The following is a 13,296-nucleotide window of genomic DNA, read 5'->3' as shown; positions in this document are numbered from 1 at the left end:
ACGCGCAGGATTGCTGTTAACTGTGCTGCCAGTAATAGTACCGGTAGTAGAGGTACAACCACTCATGTACGCGTCTTCGACCTCACTCGCATTACTTGCTGCGCCCTTACCACCGGTACACGTCTCCGTAGCTCTGGCACTAGAGTATCCACGTGGCCCTGACTCTGAGTCGGAGTCTGAGACTGTCATGTAGCCGCGTGCACGTGCACTTGTGTCGCGACGGTGCTTTCGTGGTGCGGGTACTGGCATGGATGCGTGTGGGTGACTGGGTGACGTAGTGCTCGGGATACCGCTATGCCTTGTGCTTGCGGTCGACTCGCAGCGCTCACGTCTCTCCTCGTGGACCTGTGCAGGCTGTGGTTGCACTACCGGTAAGCCTTGTACTTCTCTAACAGGCTCAGTGACACTACCAGACTTCGGCGCTCGTCGTTGTCTGGCACGGCTTTCGCGTAGGGCATACTCCGCTGCGAATAGCCGCTGCCTCAGCTCTGTCATCGATCGGGCCAGCTCATCGTTGCGTTCTCGTTCTGCCGCAAGATCCCTGGCTTGCTTGTCGCACGCTAGCTCGACCATTGCCCTACTCGCCTCAGCTTCCTCTAGGTTCGTCTGCAGTGCGTAAGCGTCTCGCTGGCGCCGCTTCTCGACGATCGCGGATTCATCGATCATCGTCTGAAGCTGTAGTAGTTGCTGCTGATACGCAACTTCCTTGGCCCGGAACTCACGTTCTACACTGCGTAGACTACTGCCAGTACTGGATCTCGGCAGTTGCTGACGCTCTACGAATGTCCTATCCCAGGGCTCGGGCCCTATTCCCCGCTGAATGGACTCGCTTAGATAGTCAGCGTAAGTGGCATCGGCTACAACAGCAGTGGTGTGTTCAATCGTTCTTTGAAGTACCTGTGTCTGTGCCTGTGCCTGCGGTTCTGGTTGATGAAACGGAGGTTCATTCAGGTGTTCATGAATCGGATCTTGGACTACGCATGGCGGTGCCTGGTAGTGGTAGCTGTGTGCCGGAGTGAATGCACGGACATGCTGGACATCTGAGTCCCTCTCTACATGTGCGTCTATCACTACGTCTACCGGTGGTGGTGTGCTAGCCTGACAGGCCTCTGCATGGTGTAGACCTACTGCTGATTCTGACGTTACGTGCGTAGATCTATGGGAAGCCTCTCCTTCTGATGGCTGAGATTCTACACCGACTACCGTGTGTGACTCTGTTGGTGTTGGAACAGCAACTGAACTAGGTGCAACTACATCATCGTCAAAGTCGATAAGCGACGTATCTTGGGCTGCAACCGCCTCATGCAACTCACCCGCTTCCTGGAAGACTTCTTCTCGCATCGCAGGAGAGCTGGAGGTCTCAACGGACCTTTCCCTCAACGTCCCTTCGGCTTCCGACATCGCCTGCTCCGTCAACCGGGCGATTTCCAGCCGCTTTTCCGCCACAGCCTGTTCCGCTTGTAACACGGCTATCCTGGCGCTGAGCCTGTCAGCTGAATTCGCGGTGACGGCTTGGCTCCTACTTTCGGTCATCCTGTCATCTCCACCACTAGCACCAGCGTAGGACTGGGTGTCTGTGTACCCGAGTTTTGGCGCTGCGACGCCTTTCGTCGTGCGCTGACTCCGCCTGAGCTTCTCCATCGTGGACGTGATCCGGCTCGAAGGACCACTATGTTCCGTATTCCCCGGAACCAGGTTGCATCAGTACCGTGACTGTAATACCGACTGCGGATACTTTCCGAACCCACGTTCAACAATGGAGACAAACTTTACTGGTTCGAGTTCTCACTCTCAAAAACCCAACTCCATCTTGGATTATCTTGGATGCACTCTAACAATGCCCTAGCAAAAACCTATCAAGACCCTAGCTAGAACTGAGAAGTAACTTAGAATTGGATTCAACCACTGTTCACCATGAACTCTTTCCAACACAAGGAGAATAAAAAACAACAACAAAACCAAAGCTGCTAGAGCACTGCACGCGGAAAAACTCTGCACGTGAGATGCCGTGCAGCGGGAAAAAAGCCATACATCTGAAGCATACGTCTCGTGCACAGGAGCACAAGCCCGGGAAAAACAGGGTTGATGATCACATGATTTCACGCATGAGTGATACCATACATGACCTACAGAACTAGAGAATGATTGTAGTGAAAACAGACACATAAATCATACAGTCATGCATGGCTACAGGTGTAGTGCTCGATGAATGCACGCAAAGTGCAGTCCTGTAATGTGACCTGTTGAAACCTGAACGGTACCAGGCGTCACCACGACTCCGACAGTGCGTGCTTGTGGCATTGAAGCCGAGACCTTTGGTCGGTGGAACCCCTGGTACCTCACCATCACTGCTGCCCAGTGCAGCCCCTACTCAGTAGCGGTTTGTTTTTGTCCACATAATTATTTATTTTACGAGTTGGGTTTGTGATTAATAATAAAAAATTAATAAAAAATGCATTAATGAAGAAAGGAAAAGGACATATGGATACGAGTTTAGAGTAACTCTCCATCACTGTAACTGGATACTATATACAGTCAGAAAGTGCAATAACTGGGCACAAAACTGACAGAGTACGGAGACATTCGACGTCCTGACACCTAGCTTCAACACATCTCCGTAGCGCTAACCAACAGCCTTCCAACTTGGAAGGTTCACGGTTATGGAAAGACCAAAGAGGGGAAGGCAAGCGCAACGAAAACGAGCAAAAGCTACAGTCCCAACGGAACAAAGAATGTCGATTGTTACTGGACGATGACGAGACCAGTACGATATCGCGTTCATTCCTATCCAGCCAAAGGGCCGTCGGCAGATTATTGCGGGTACAGAGGACCACCCAAGTTGGGTGGTGTGCTGCTTTGCTGCTTCGAATTGTAGTTAGACCGCTTTGTCAAATATCGTACTGGTCTCGTCATCGTCCAGTAACAATCGACATTCTTTGTTCCGTTGGGACTGTAGCTTTTGCTCGTTTTCGTTGCGCTTGCCTTCCCCTCTTTGGTCTTTCCATAACCTTGAACCTTCGAAGTTGGAAGGCTGTTGGTTAGCGCTACGGAGATGTGTTGAAGCTAGGTCTCAGGACGTCGAATGTCTCCGTACTCTGTCAGTTTTGTGCCTAGTTATTGCACTTTCTGACTGTATAGTATCCAGTTACGGTGATGGAGAGTTACTCTAAACTCGTATCCATATGTCCTTTTCCTTTCTTCATTTATTTATGGCTCAACATCCGAGTTTCAAAAAATGCATTATTCGCATTTATGACCAGAATTTTGATCCATATCATGAACACCTGCACAATGTAGGAGGGGAAACAGAAACTTGGAGAGGACTCTGCTTTGAGTGAAGGCAATTTCATGGGATTTGTTTTGCATCTTTTCGCAACAGGCGTCCTCTGTACCCGCAATAATCTGCCGACGGCCCTTTGGCTGGATAGGAATGAACGTAACATACTTCAGTAAAATCCCTATAAATAGTCTCTAGGAACTACTCTGCTACTTGAGGTTTGATCACAAAAATGGTCTCCGGACACGACGGCGAACGGAAATTAATTGTTTCCTATGAGTCGTGACACCACTTTCTCCTTTCGCTTGTAGATGTATTTATCACAGCATCAAATAATGACTAACTTTGGTGAGAAAAATCCAGCAAGTTGGCGAAGCCATTGCCGGGATAATAGACTGAAATGTAGAGTTTGCAGGATGAGCATGGCAAGCAAATGCTCCTTTATCCTTCCGTAAACCGACAAGAGGTCGCTCTTTCGCTCCGCGCAATGCTAGCTGCTGGTCTCCGAGATAGTGCACCTGTAATTGGTTCTTCCTTTTAAAATGTACCCTTTTAACCCAAGGACTTCCGTTTCTACACATATTCCCAAAGCGAATACTAAACAGGTACATTTAAGTCCGGTGGAGTCATAATGATGCCTCCGGTAATTCTAGGGTAGTTGAAATTTTGGTAGTTCTAGTGTTTTAAAAGCGTCTTCACGACCATGATGTGGCACCATCAAAATCAGTAACACATCAAGCCTCCAGACTTCTGGGTGAACTTGACCTACCCGACTTGGAGACTGCCACAAAAGTCATTGTCAAGAAAGCCATTGCTCTCCAGTGCCTGGCAGTTATCCAGGGTAAGCCTCTCCATGGCCAGTTTTGGAAATGAGCTACTGACGCTGGTTTGCACCTGGGCCTGAGTTTTCGCTGGCTGAAATCGGCAACAATCAGGCCTGCAACAGAGGGAGTCTTGTTGTTGTTTTTTATTTGAATTCGCAATACCAAACGGGCAATAAGCCCAATTACATGGAAGCGAATAAATGAATGTTAAGAATGAGGCATTGGAGTGGTTATTATTTCAAGTGGAAATACTGATCCCGGGAGGTACTACAAATAGGTATAATGAAAATCTGAAAAGGCCATGGTACTGTCGTTTACCATGCTGGAAGCAGCTACATGGAGAAGGAAAAACAACAAGAAAGACGTTTTATCTCATGTATTGGACAAACAGAGCTGACAGGAAAAGACCGTTCGTTATATGCCTATACATACTGTCCGTGTGTGTGTGTGTGGGGGGGGGGGGGTTGCATGTCACTGTTTCTCTTCTTTAAAAACGTTTATGGCCTAAGAGTGTACGGGTACACGGCTGCTTCGAAATCGGCCCGGGCTTTGCAGGAATGTACACTGGCTGGCAGAGTGTTCCACAGCGCAGGTCCACGGAAGAACGGTCGGCAAGTGCCTGTTTTTGTCCTGGCCAGCGGGAGAATGAGCCCGGCGTTGGCTTGATGTCGAGTTGGGACCGTGGTTGCGGGCGTCAGCTGCTTTGAAAGCGCTGTACTACATTGGCCGTTCAGGCCGCGCCAGATGAGATCGAGGAGTCGGTGGTGTTGTGTCTCCTCGATTTTGCGGAGGGATATGCTCATTGGTGGACGTGGTGGTGGTGGTGTGGGTAGCACATAAGCATAGCATCACCCCACAGGAATAATTTCTTTTATATCTAGTGCATGCAGAATTACTTGCTACTTGCTGCTTCAAGTGCCTTTTTCACCAATTCTGATTTCACTTTAAACTATTGACTGGTTCTCTGTTGTTTGTCCGCACATGACTTTCTTAGACCTAACCGTAGGCATTTGCAACAGTAGTTGCGATATATTACCCCAGACACGTTGCGCTCCTGGTTATAAGTGCACCGGTCTCGTGCGTAATCATCCTGGTAATTTTACCTGCATCGGTAAGTATTCTGTTGACGTGTTTAATCCCACACCGGTAGGAACATTACCCCCCCCCCCAAACACACATCGGCAGGAACATTACCTAGCCCCTGGAAAAATTCTACAATTCATCAGCTGCATATTTAGACGTAGGTGGTTTTCCAATCATGCCGCTCTCTACATTCAATGTTGTGTCCCTGCATGTGAAATGATATTTTTGATTGTTTGCATGCTTCCTCAAGACTCCCTTGCAGCCATATCATCAAGACGTCAGTGTCTTCTGTAGGGTGCGTTTTGATGAAATAGCAAAAGAAATTGGCTACTTACTGTGAATATTGCCAAAGAACTTTATTGAAAATCAATGGTAGCATGATCGGGGCATCGGAGAGATGATAAGAAAAATTCGCCCTGCATTCATTTCCCGATACACTTCGCATACACACTCATTTTTCCAAGTTGCTTCACGTTATGATCTTGCATTTGAAAGCCATACTAGTACTAGCAAGAGTACATAACTCTGGGGGTTATGTGGTTAGGTACTCTTGCTACTAGTATTTGAATACTGTGGCCAGCTGTCTTTAATGGTACAGTACGGGACAGGTACGGGAAAGCGCCAGGCATGCCAACGGCACAAACAAACAAACAAACACGGAATTATAGCTGTGTGGACCCTGGCTAGCGCCAGACGTTACTGATGTAACATCATTTGCATAGCTACGGGAATAAATCAAGTTTAAGAAGAAATGGTTGCATGTTGCGTCCAGGAAAGCACGTTCTACGGCCATCTCTAAGCTACCTATCTCCTGGACACTCTCTCAGAGGAACTATGGAGGATCAAAGAGCGCAATAGTTCACTATTGGACGCAGCGTGAACACCTCTTCCACTGAGAGCGATGTCTTCTCACTGCATGTTAATGGCGGCGATGTTCATGATGGCTGATGCACTGAAAATCGAAGTAAGGACAATCTAACCGGAGAAACCGTCTGAATATTTCACTAAATCTTCTCTGAAGTTGGTTCTTGCCGCATGGCAAATTATAGAAAAATCTATCGATATCGCCTTGGCCACCGTGTCCTTTGGCGGGAATCATAATTATGTGTTCGAACGAAGATGAAGATGCCTATTCTGCTAGTGTCGAAAATGCTAATGTTGCCATTTTGCAGCTGTGTCCGCGAGCTGCACTCAAAACTCGATGACGCAATGTGTGCGCAAACACCCTGCGCATTGCACACGCACTGAGATCCCTACCTCCAGTGGCAGAAGGGGAGGCTCAATCCGGACATCCGGTAGAGCAGTGCCCATGGCATCAGCCAGAAGATCACGCAGGGCGTTGTGCCTCTGCGTGGGATAACCCGTCCAAAGACCGTACTGTTCGGCGTACACATGTGCTCGGCAAGTCGCAGAGGGGCCAGGCATACCAGATCGTCAACGCATCAGCAAAATACGACTTGTTTAACACAAAATCACCTGTGGAGGGGTCAGCCGTCATCCAGCTGGATACGCCCGCCTCACTAGCTATGTCGACTGACAGTTGCTGGGATGAGCTGAGGAGTTCCTTTAGCTCCTCATTCCTCTGCCGCAGCAATGAGTTAAAGCCAGGACGCCCTGATTCCTTCAGGGACATGACCCTGGTCAGCATCTGCGAGAGATCACTGGCAAACGAGCCGGCAGGCGAATCAGAGGTACATTCTTCAGGTGGAGAGCCACTAGAAATATGATCATCCATTCTCACCACGGGTCGAGTGGAAAATGCTGAGGCAGCCTGCACACGACCCACATCTCCATATGCAGCAATCGTATCAACAACTCGAATCAACTTGTGCAACTAGGAGGTGGATGCAGATTTTGGAGCTCTGCGTATGCAAGCTTTTGTTAGTCTTTAAACGATACTGTCTACTCACGGAAGACACCCAGTGCAGTCCTTGAACTGGCGAGAGCCTTCTGAAGTTTTTTTAGCCAGTATGGCCCACTCATCACGCTCTGCTACAAGCAGCTCAACCGCGCTGCCATCCTGGTTAGTCATCCTGCCGGACAATCTCAAACGAAACACCTGCGTCTTCACTGCACCACGCGGCACCAAGAACCTGGCTGTTGCGGAGGCCCTCGCCAACTGCGGCACTGAAGACTTGGTCTCCGTCCAGATGGCCGCCAAACAACAATGCAAGGTAACATTTGAAACTCAGGATTCTGTGAAACATGTTTGCGCTGAGGGCATTACTCTCAATGGTGAAACCCTCCCCGTTAGTCCGCTTTTCTCCAATACAGCGGAAATTCAAATCCTTGATGTACCAATATGGGTTGACAATTTGGTGATCGACAATGCCCTGAACGAGTTTGGCCATGTAGTGGGCGAAATTCGACATGGCCAGGTCAAAACCAGTGCTGGCCGTGTCGTAGGGACCGGGGTCCGTTTCGCCTCATTCCGCTTCAAAACGCCAGCAACAAATATTCCCTCCTTTGTCCGAGCTGATGCCAAGAACATTTTTCGAGTACGGTACGAGGACCAGCCACAGACCTGCCGAAAATGCTCACAGCCAGGCCACACAGCCAACAACTGCACTGTAGCGGAGGGTCGCAGTGGAACGTACGCAGACCGTGCCAGTAGATCTACTACCGGTAGTACTGCAGCTACATGTAGCACAGACCTGCCGTGTATGGACTCAGCTGCGAGCCTGGCGGCTCAACCCGCACACAGTTTTGAACCTAAAACATCTCTCTCTCTCTCTCTCTCTCTCTCTCTCTCTCTCTCTCCACACTATACTTTTCGCTATATACTTTTCAATCTTTTTTTGTTTCTCTTCTTCTCCCGATTTTCTGATGCGTGAAGTAGGCGCGGATGCCGAGACCATTGGTCGGCGGAGCCTGCAGCACCCCATCACCACCGCTGCGTTGCATTTGCAGCCCCATTCAGTCAATGTCTTGTTAGTCTGTTGTTTTGTCATTTCCTGCTTCTTTCTTCTTTTACGAATTGGGTGCGTGGTTTCAAGTAAAAAAATAAATAAATAAATAAATAAATCACCAACTGGTAGTAAAAACGAAGAGTCCGCAGGTACATGCAGTACGAACCTGCCGCGTATGGACTCAGCTTCGAGCCTGGCCGTTCAACTGAACGACAGTTTTGAACATGAAAAATCAACTGGCAGCAATAAAGAAGAGTCAAGCAAGGACTCCCCAGCCAACAGCACGTCGACGAAAGACGACCACTTGCCCAGCCTGTAACAGTATAGACTTGATTGATTGGAGAATTCCCCGAATGATGTTCAAACCAGAGGTTATAAAGCAAAAGAAAGGCGAGAACCGCAGGAGTGAGAATAGTAGGAACACAAGGTGTTACCATAAGACACGCAAGAAGTGTCAAGGTAAAACTATTACACTCTCCCGGCCCCATAGGAAGCCCAAGGTTCTATTAGATAACACAATCCAGTTAGGAGATGCAATTGTGGAAAGGGGAATATTAAATAATCACTCATGCACATGCATAATCACATTGAAGTGTAATCCAACTCAACTACATCACTCTCACAAGGAGATGACGCAAAACTATATCAGTCTATAACATATTATTAACTATCTCAGTAAGAGATGCATATGGCTCAGCCCAGTTAGATCAAGGCTGCTGTCGTTGTGAGGCTAGATAGTTCTGCAGCGGTTTAATATTCCGACCAGACTCATCACACAGGTTGCCAGCGGGCTCCCACGTAGCTTCGCTGCTGGGGTAACCCTTCCAATGCACCAGGAAGTGTTGCTCACCACTGCGGTGTCGGTGATTCAAAACGGCTTCGACAACATAGCGTGTGTGTCCATCTAGATCTGTGAAGGGCGGAGGCGGGGGTTGGTGTCTTCCAGGAATCGTGTTCTCTTCGTAGCGTTTAAGAGCAGTGACATTAAACACGGGATGGCAGCGAAGTTCACGGGGTAGTTCCAAGCGAAAAGCATTCGCTCCAATCTTAGCCTGGATACGATACGGACCAAACCACTTGGGTTGCAATTTCCGAGAGGGCTGGCCACGAGCTTCCGGGGTCAGTAGAAAGTCTCTGTAGACAAGAACGCTATCACCAACCTTCAAATCACTGGGCGTTCTCGTCTGGTCTGCGTATAGAGCTTGCCTTGCCTGGGCGTCGAGCATTGCATCTCGAGCTATCCTTAGTGCGGCTTCCTGCTCATGAAGGCAATCGACCGAATCACTCCTTTCCCCTCCCGTAAGAATGAATTCGGGCGGGGACTTAGGGTCAAACCCATAGTTCAGATAGAACGGTGTATTAGCTACAGATGACTGTTGTGAACTATTTATTGCAAACTCGCAGAGTGGTAGAAGCGAATCCCAATTGTCCTGTCTCAAGTTCACAAATGCTCTTAGAACATCTCCCACTTGCCGGTTAACTCTCTCTGTCAAACCATCCGTTTGAGGGTGGTTAGCAGTGCTGAATGCCAATTTAGTTCCTAGCTGAGAGAATACTTCTTTGAAAAAAGCTGCAGTGAATCGTGGATCGCGATCGGAAACAATGGTCGAGCTCAGCCCGTGCAGACGAAACACGTTTTGAATGTACAGTTGAGCGCTGCCCTTAGCATCAATCTTCGAGTTTGTTGGAACAAGATGTACGCGTTTCGTAAGTCGGTCCACAAAGGTGTAAATTGCGTCGAAGCCACGAGAAGTAAGGGGCAATCCAACAATAAAATCCATTGAGATATCCTGCCAAGGACTATTAGGTATTGGAAGTGACTGGAGAAGCCCTGTTCGTGGCTGACCTCCCTTCGTTCGCTGGCAGAGATCACAGGTTTTGACAAATCTCTTGATATCGAGACCCATTCGGGGCCAGTAGAAAAAACGTGCTAGGCGGAAGTACGTTCGATCACGACCCGGGTGGCCAGCCGTTGCACACTCATGGTGTTCTTGAATGAGCTTTAACCGGACACCGCACTGTGGTATGCACAACCGGTTATTGGGGGATGCCTTGAGGTACAAGCGATCAGTGGATTCGTCCCAATAATAGCGATCATGCAAATTATCTCGGAGAGAATGCTTCAATCTTTCTATGATGGGAGTTTGCTCTTTGTCTCTCTGGTAGGCATCTGATATTGTATTGGACACGTCATCATTCATTGCTAAAGCATACTCAATAGCATTCAAACGTGGTACTGCATTCTCCACGAGGTTACTCTCATGGAGATCTGGGCGACGCGAAAGGGGATCTGCAGGGTTCTCTCTGCCGGGTCTGTGACGGACTGTGTAGTCATAGTCAGCTAGGAATTTAACCCATCGCGCCTCTCTCTTTGTAATGCTTGGTTTTGTTTTCAGATAAACTACCGCTATGTTGTCTGTAATGACCTCAAAGTGTTGAAAGAGGTAGATGCGCCAGGTCTTTAGCGCAAACATTACGGCCAATGTTTCTCTTTCTGTAGCTGTATAATTCTGTTCAGCAGCAGACAATTTTCGGCTAGCATAAGCCACTGGATGCCAGGCATCTTGCTCTAGTTCTTGGAGAAGAACACATCCCAAGGCGAAATCGCTTGCATCTGTTACCACTCTGAATGGTCGGTTCACATCAGCCAGCCGCAATAGGGGCGCATTCAACAAGGCATGCTTTAGCGATTCAAAGGCATGTTGCCGAGAGCTGTTCCACTCGAATCGTGCATGTTTTCCCGTTATCTCCTCTAAGTTCTTAGAGAGCGATGAGTATTGATCTATGAATCGCCTAAAATAATTCGTAAATCCAAGAAATTGCCTCACCTCTGTGACGGAAGTCGGAGCGGGCCAGACCTTTACTGCGGCAATCTTGTCTGGGTCAGGGGCGATGTGCAGTCCATCGATGCAATGTCCCAGGAACCGCACACTCTCCACGCCAAATTCACATTTTGACCGTTTGCAAAATAACTGGTTGTCCCGGAGCACGCTCAATACCGACCGGACATGCTGCATATGCTCCGACCACGTTTTGCTGAAGATGAGTATGTCATCTAGGAACACGACTACGAACTCCCTCAGATATGGTTGAAGAATCGTATTCATCATGGATTGAAATGTTGCCGGTGCATTGGTGAGACCAAATCCCATGACCCTAAATTGGTAATGCCCAAAGGGAGTGTTAATCGCGGTTTTGGGCACGTCCTCAGCTTGAATGCGAATCTGATTATACCCTGATCGGAGGTCTAGTTTCGTGAAGTACCTAGCGCCCTGTACGGTATCGAATAAATCATCCACATTGGGCAAGCACGCCTTGTTCTTAACAGTTATCTTGTTTAGCTCCCTCCAATCGCAGACCATGCGTAACGAACCATCAGCTTTCTTGACAAAAACACCGGTGCACCAAAGGGGGACTTACTTGGTTCTACGAAACCCTTTTTCAAGAGTTCTGTGAGCTGTTTCTTCAATTCCTCCATTTCTGGCCTGGGCAGGCGATAGGCAGGTCGCGATGGGGGTGATGAGTCTTCCTCCAGGCGGATTTCGTGGTCTACAGACCTCTCTGGTGGGAGTCTACCTGGCAGATCATCCGGGAAAAGATCGTCATAGTCACGGAACATGGCCTTGAGATCTGGGTGCTCGTTCTGAGTGGATTTGTCGGGAGGTTCCTTGCCAATGCCGTCTTCTACGCTGACCCATGCCAGAACACCTTCGTCTCCACTCCTAAGAGCATGCCTAGCCTGACGACCAGATATGAACATCGCCTCCACAGGAGCGGTCGGTTCGCTTTGACTGGGCGACGCACAAGGCAAACCATTCGAGTTCAACCTGACTTCATTCGTCCGGAAGTTTATGTCTGGATTGTTACGCGTTAACCAAGGTTTCCCCAATATAGCGTCATAGCGATGAAGGGGGAACACCGTGAAGGTTTGGTTATCGCTGAAGTCGCCTACGATAACCTTCAATTCATGGGTCGTCTCCATGGGAAACGAGCTTGATGCTCCATCAGCCAGCGTGACATTCAGGTTTTCCGAGCCAATTTCGGTTGGCAGGTTAACTCTCCTGGCAAACTGTTCGGCAATGAAATCATGGGTCGAGCCCGAATCTATTAACATAAGCGCGCGACGACCGTTGATTTTGCCTTCTACACGCAGGAGCTCATGTTCCGTTTCCACATTGACGCTGGTAACCTGGGCCTCAATAGTTTGTGTAACATCTCGCTTGAAATTGGCTTCGGAGCATTCAGCATCATCGTCAACATCCTCCACAGCGAGGCTACTGAATCGGTTACGGGTAGAGACGGAGCACACACTACACGCAGGTGATGCCTTTTCTTGCTGCGTCAGTAATCGCATCGGCTTTACTGACGTTCACCGTTTGGGTGATCTCGATGCTGCGGGCAATTCTGGGCCATATGGCCTGGTCGACGACATGCGAAGCAGCCCCCCTGGGCTCGTAATGTCTCACGTTCCTCGGGGCTTAGTTTTGTTAGCTTTCTGCTACCTGATGGTGGTGCGAATCCCGGCGCAGTCGCCAGTGGTGGTCTGCGCTGAAATCGGCTGTCTGAGGCGACTGCTAGCGCTGACTGAGCGGCGGCTGACAGTGTAGTGGGGTGTTCCTTCACTACCAAGGTCCGCATGTTACCGTGCAGGCCGTTGACAAATAGCAAGGCTCTGGAGAGTTCGTCAAGTTCCGGCACCTGTAAACTTAGCCGAGAAAACTCCGTTACGTACGATTCAATTGACCCACGCTGTTGGATAGAGAACATATCCAACCGCACTCTTTCCCCGTCGTAGTGCGGGCCACACACTCGCGCTAGGGTGCTTTTCAAAGAATGCCAATCCGAAAATTGCTCAACTGCTTCCATGGAAGAAATTAGCCAAAGACGCGCATTCCCAGCGAGGTAGCTAGCCGCAAAGTTAACTTGGCTCTCCGGGTCACCTTGAGGTGAGCACTTCAAGGCTAACTCGACCGTAAATACCCACCCTTTGAACTCGGAAGGGTTGCCATGGAAAACATTCGGTTCTCTGGTAACGCGTTTGACGCTCGGGCTTGTCTGGGAGAGAGAACGCGATCGACACGGGGCTAGATCCGGAGGACTTGAGCTTGATGTAGCAGGTAATTGATGTCGTCCAACTGTAGCAGCCACGTTGTCCCGAGCGCGGCGGATCTCACGGAAAGCGGCGTATAGCAGAGCAATAGCG

The 13,296-nt window shown here is 49.2% G+C and overlaps 1 protein-coding gene across 1 annotated transcript in view; it reads left to right on the top strand.

The window, feature by feature from the left end:
* Nucleotides 1-13,296, top strand: part of LOC135828304 (protein sidekick-1-like) — a 260,914-nt gene that overhangs the window by 99,343 nt on the left and 148,275 nt on the right. The window contains exon 7 of the mRNA XM_065340752.1: nt 5,096-5,212. Within this exon, the coding sequence (XP_065196824.1) occupies nt 5,096-5,212 (117 nt within the window). The remainder of the gene's footprint in view (nt 1-5,095; nt 5,213-13,296) is intronic.

This window comes from Sycon ciliatum, chromosome 12 (genome assembly GCF_964019385.1).
Source record: "Sycon ciliatum chromosome 12, ocSycCili1.1, whole genome shotgun sequence".
In the NCBI taxonomy this organism is placed as follows: Eukaryota; Metazoa; Porifera; class Calcarea; order Leucosolenida; family Sycettidae; genus Sycon; species Sycon ciliatum.
Note: the sequence above shows the minus strand (reverse complement) of the source record. Positions and strands in the feature narration are given on the sequence as shown.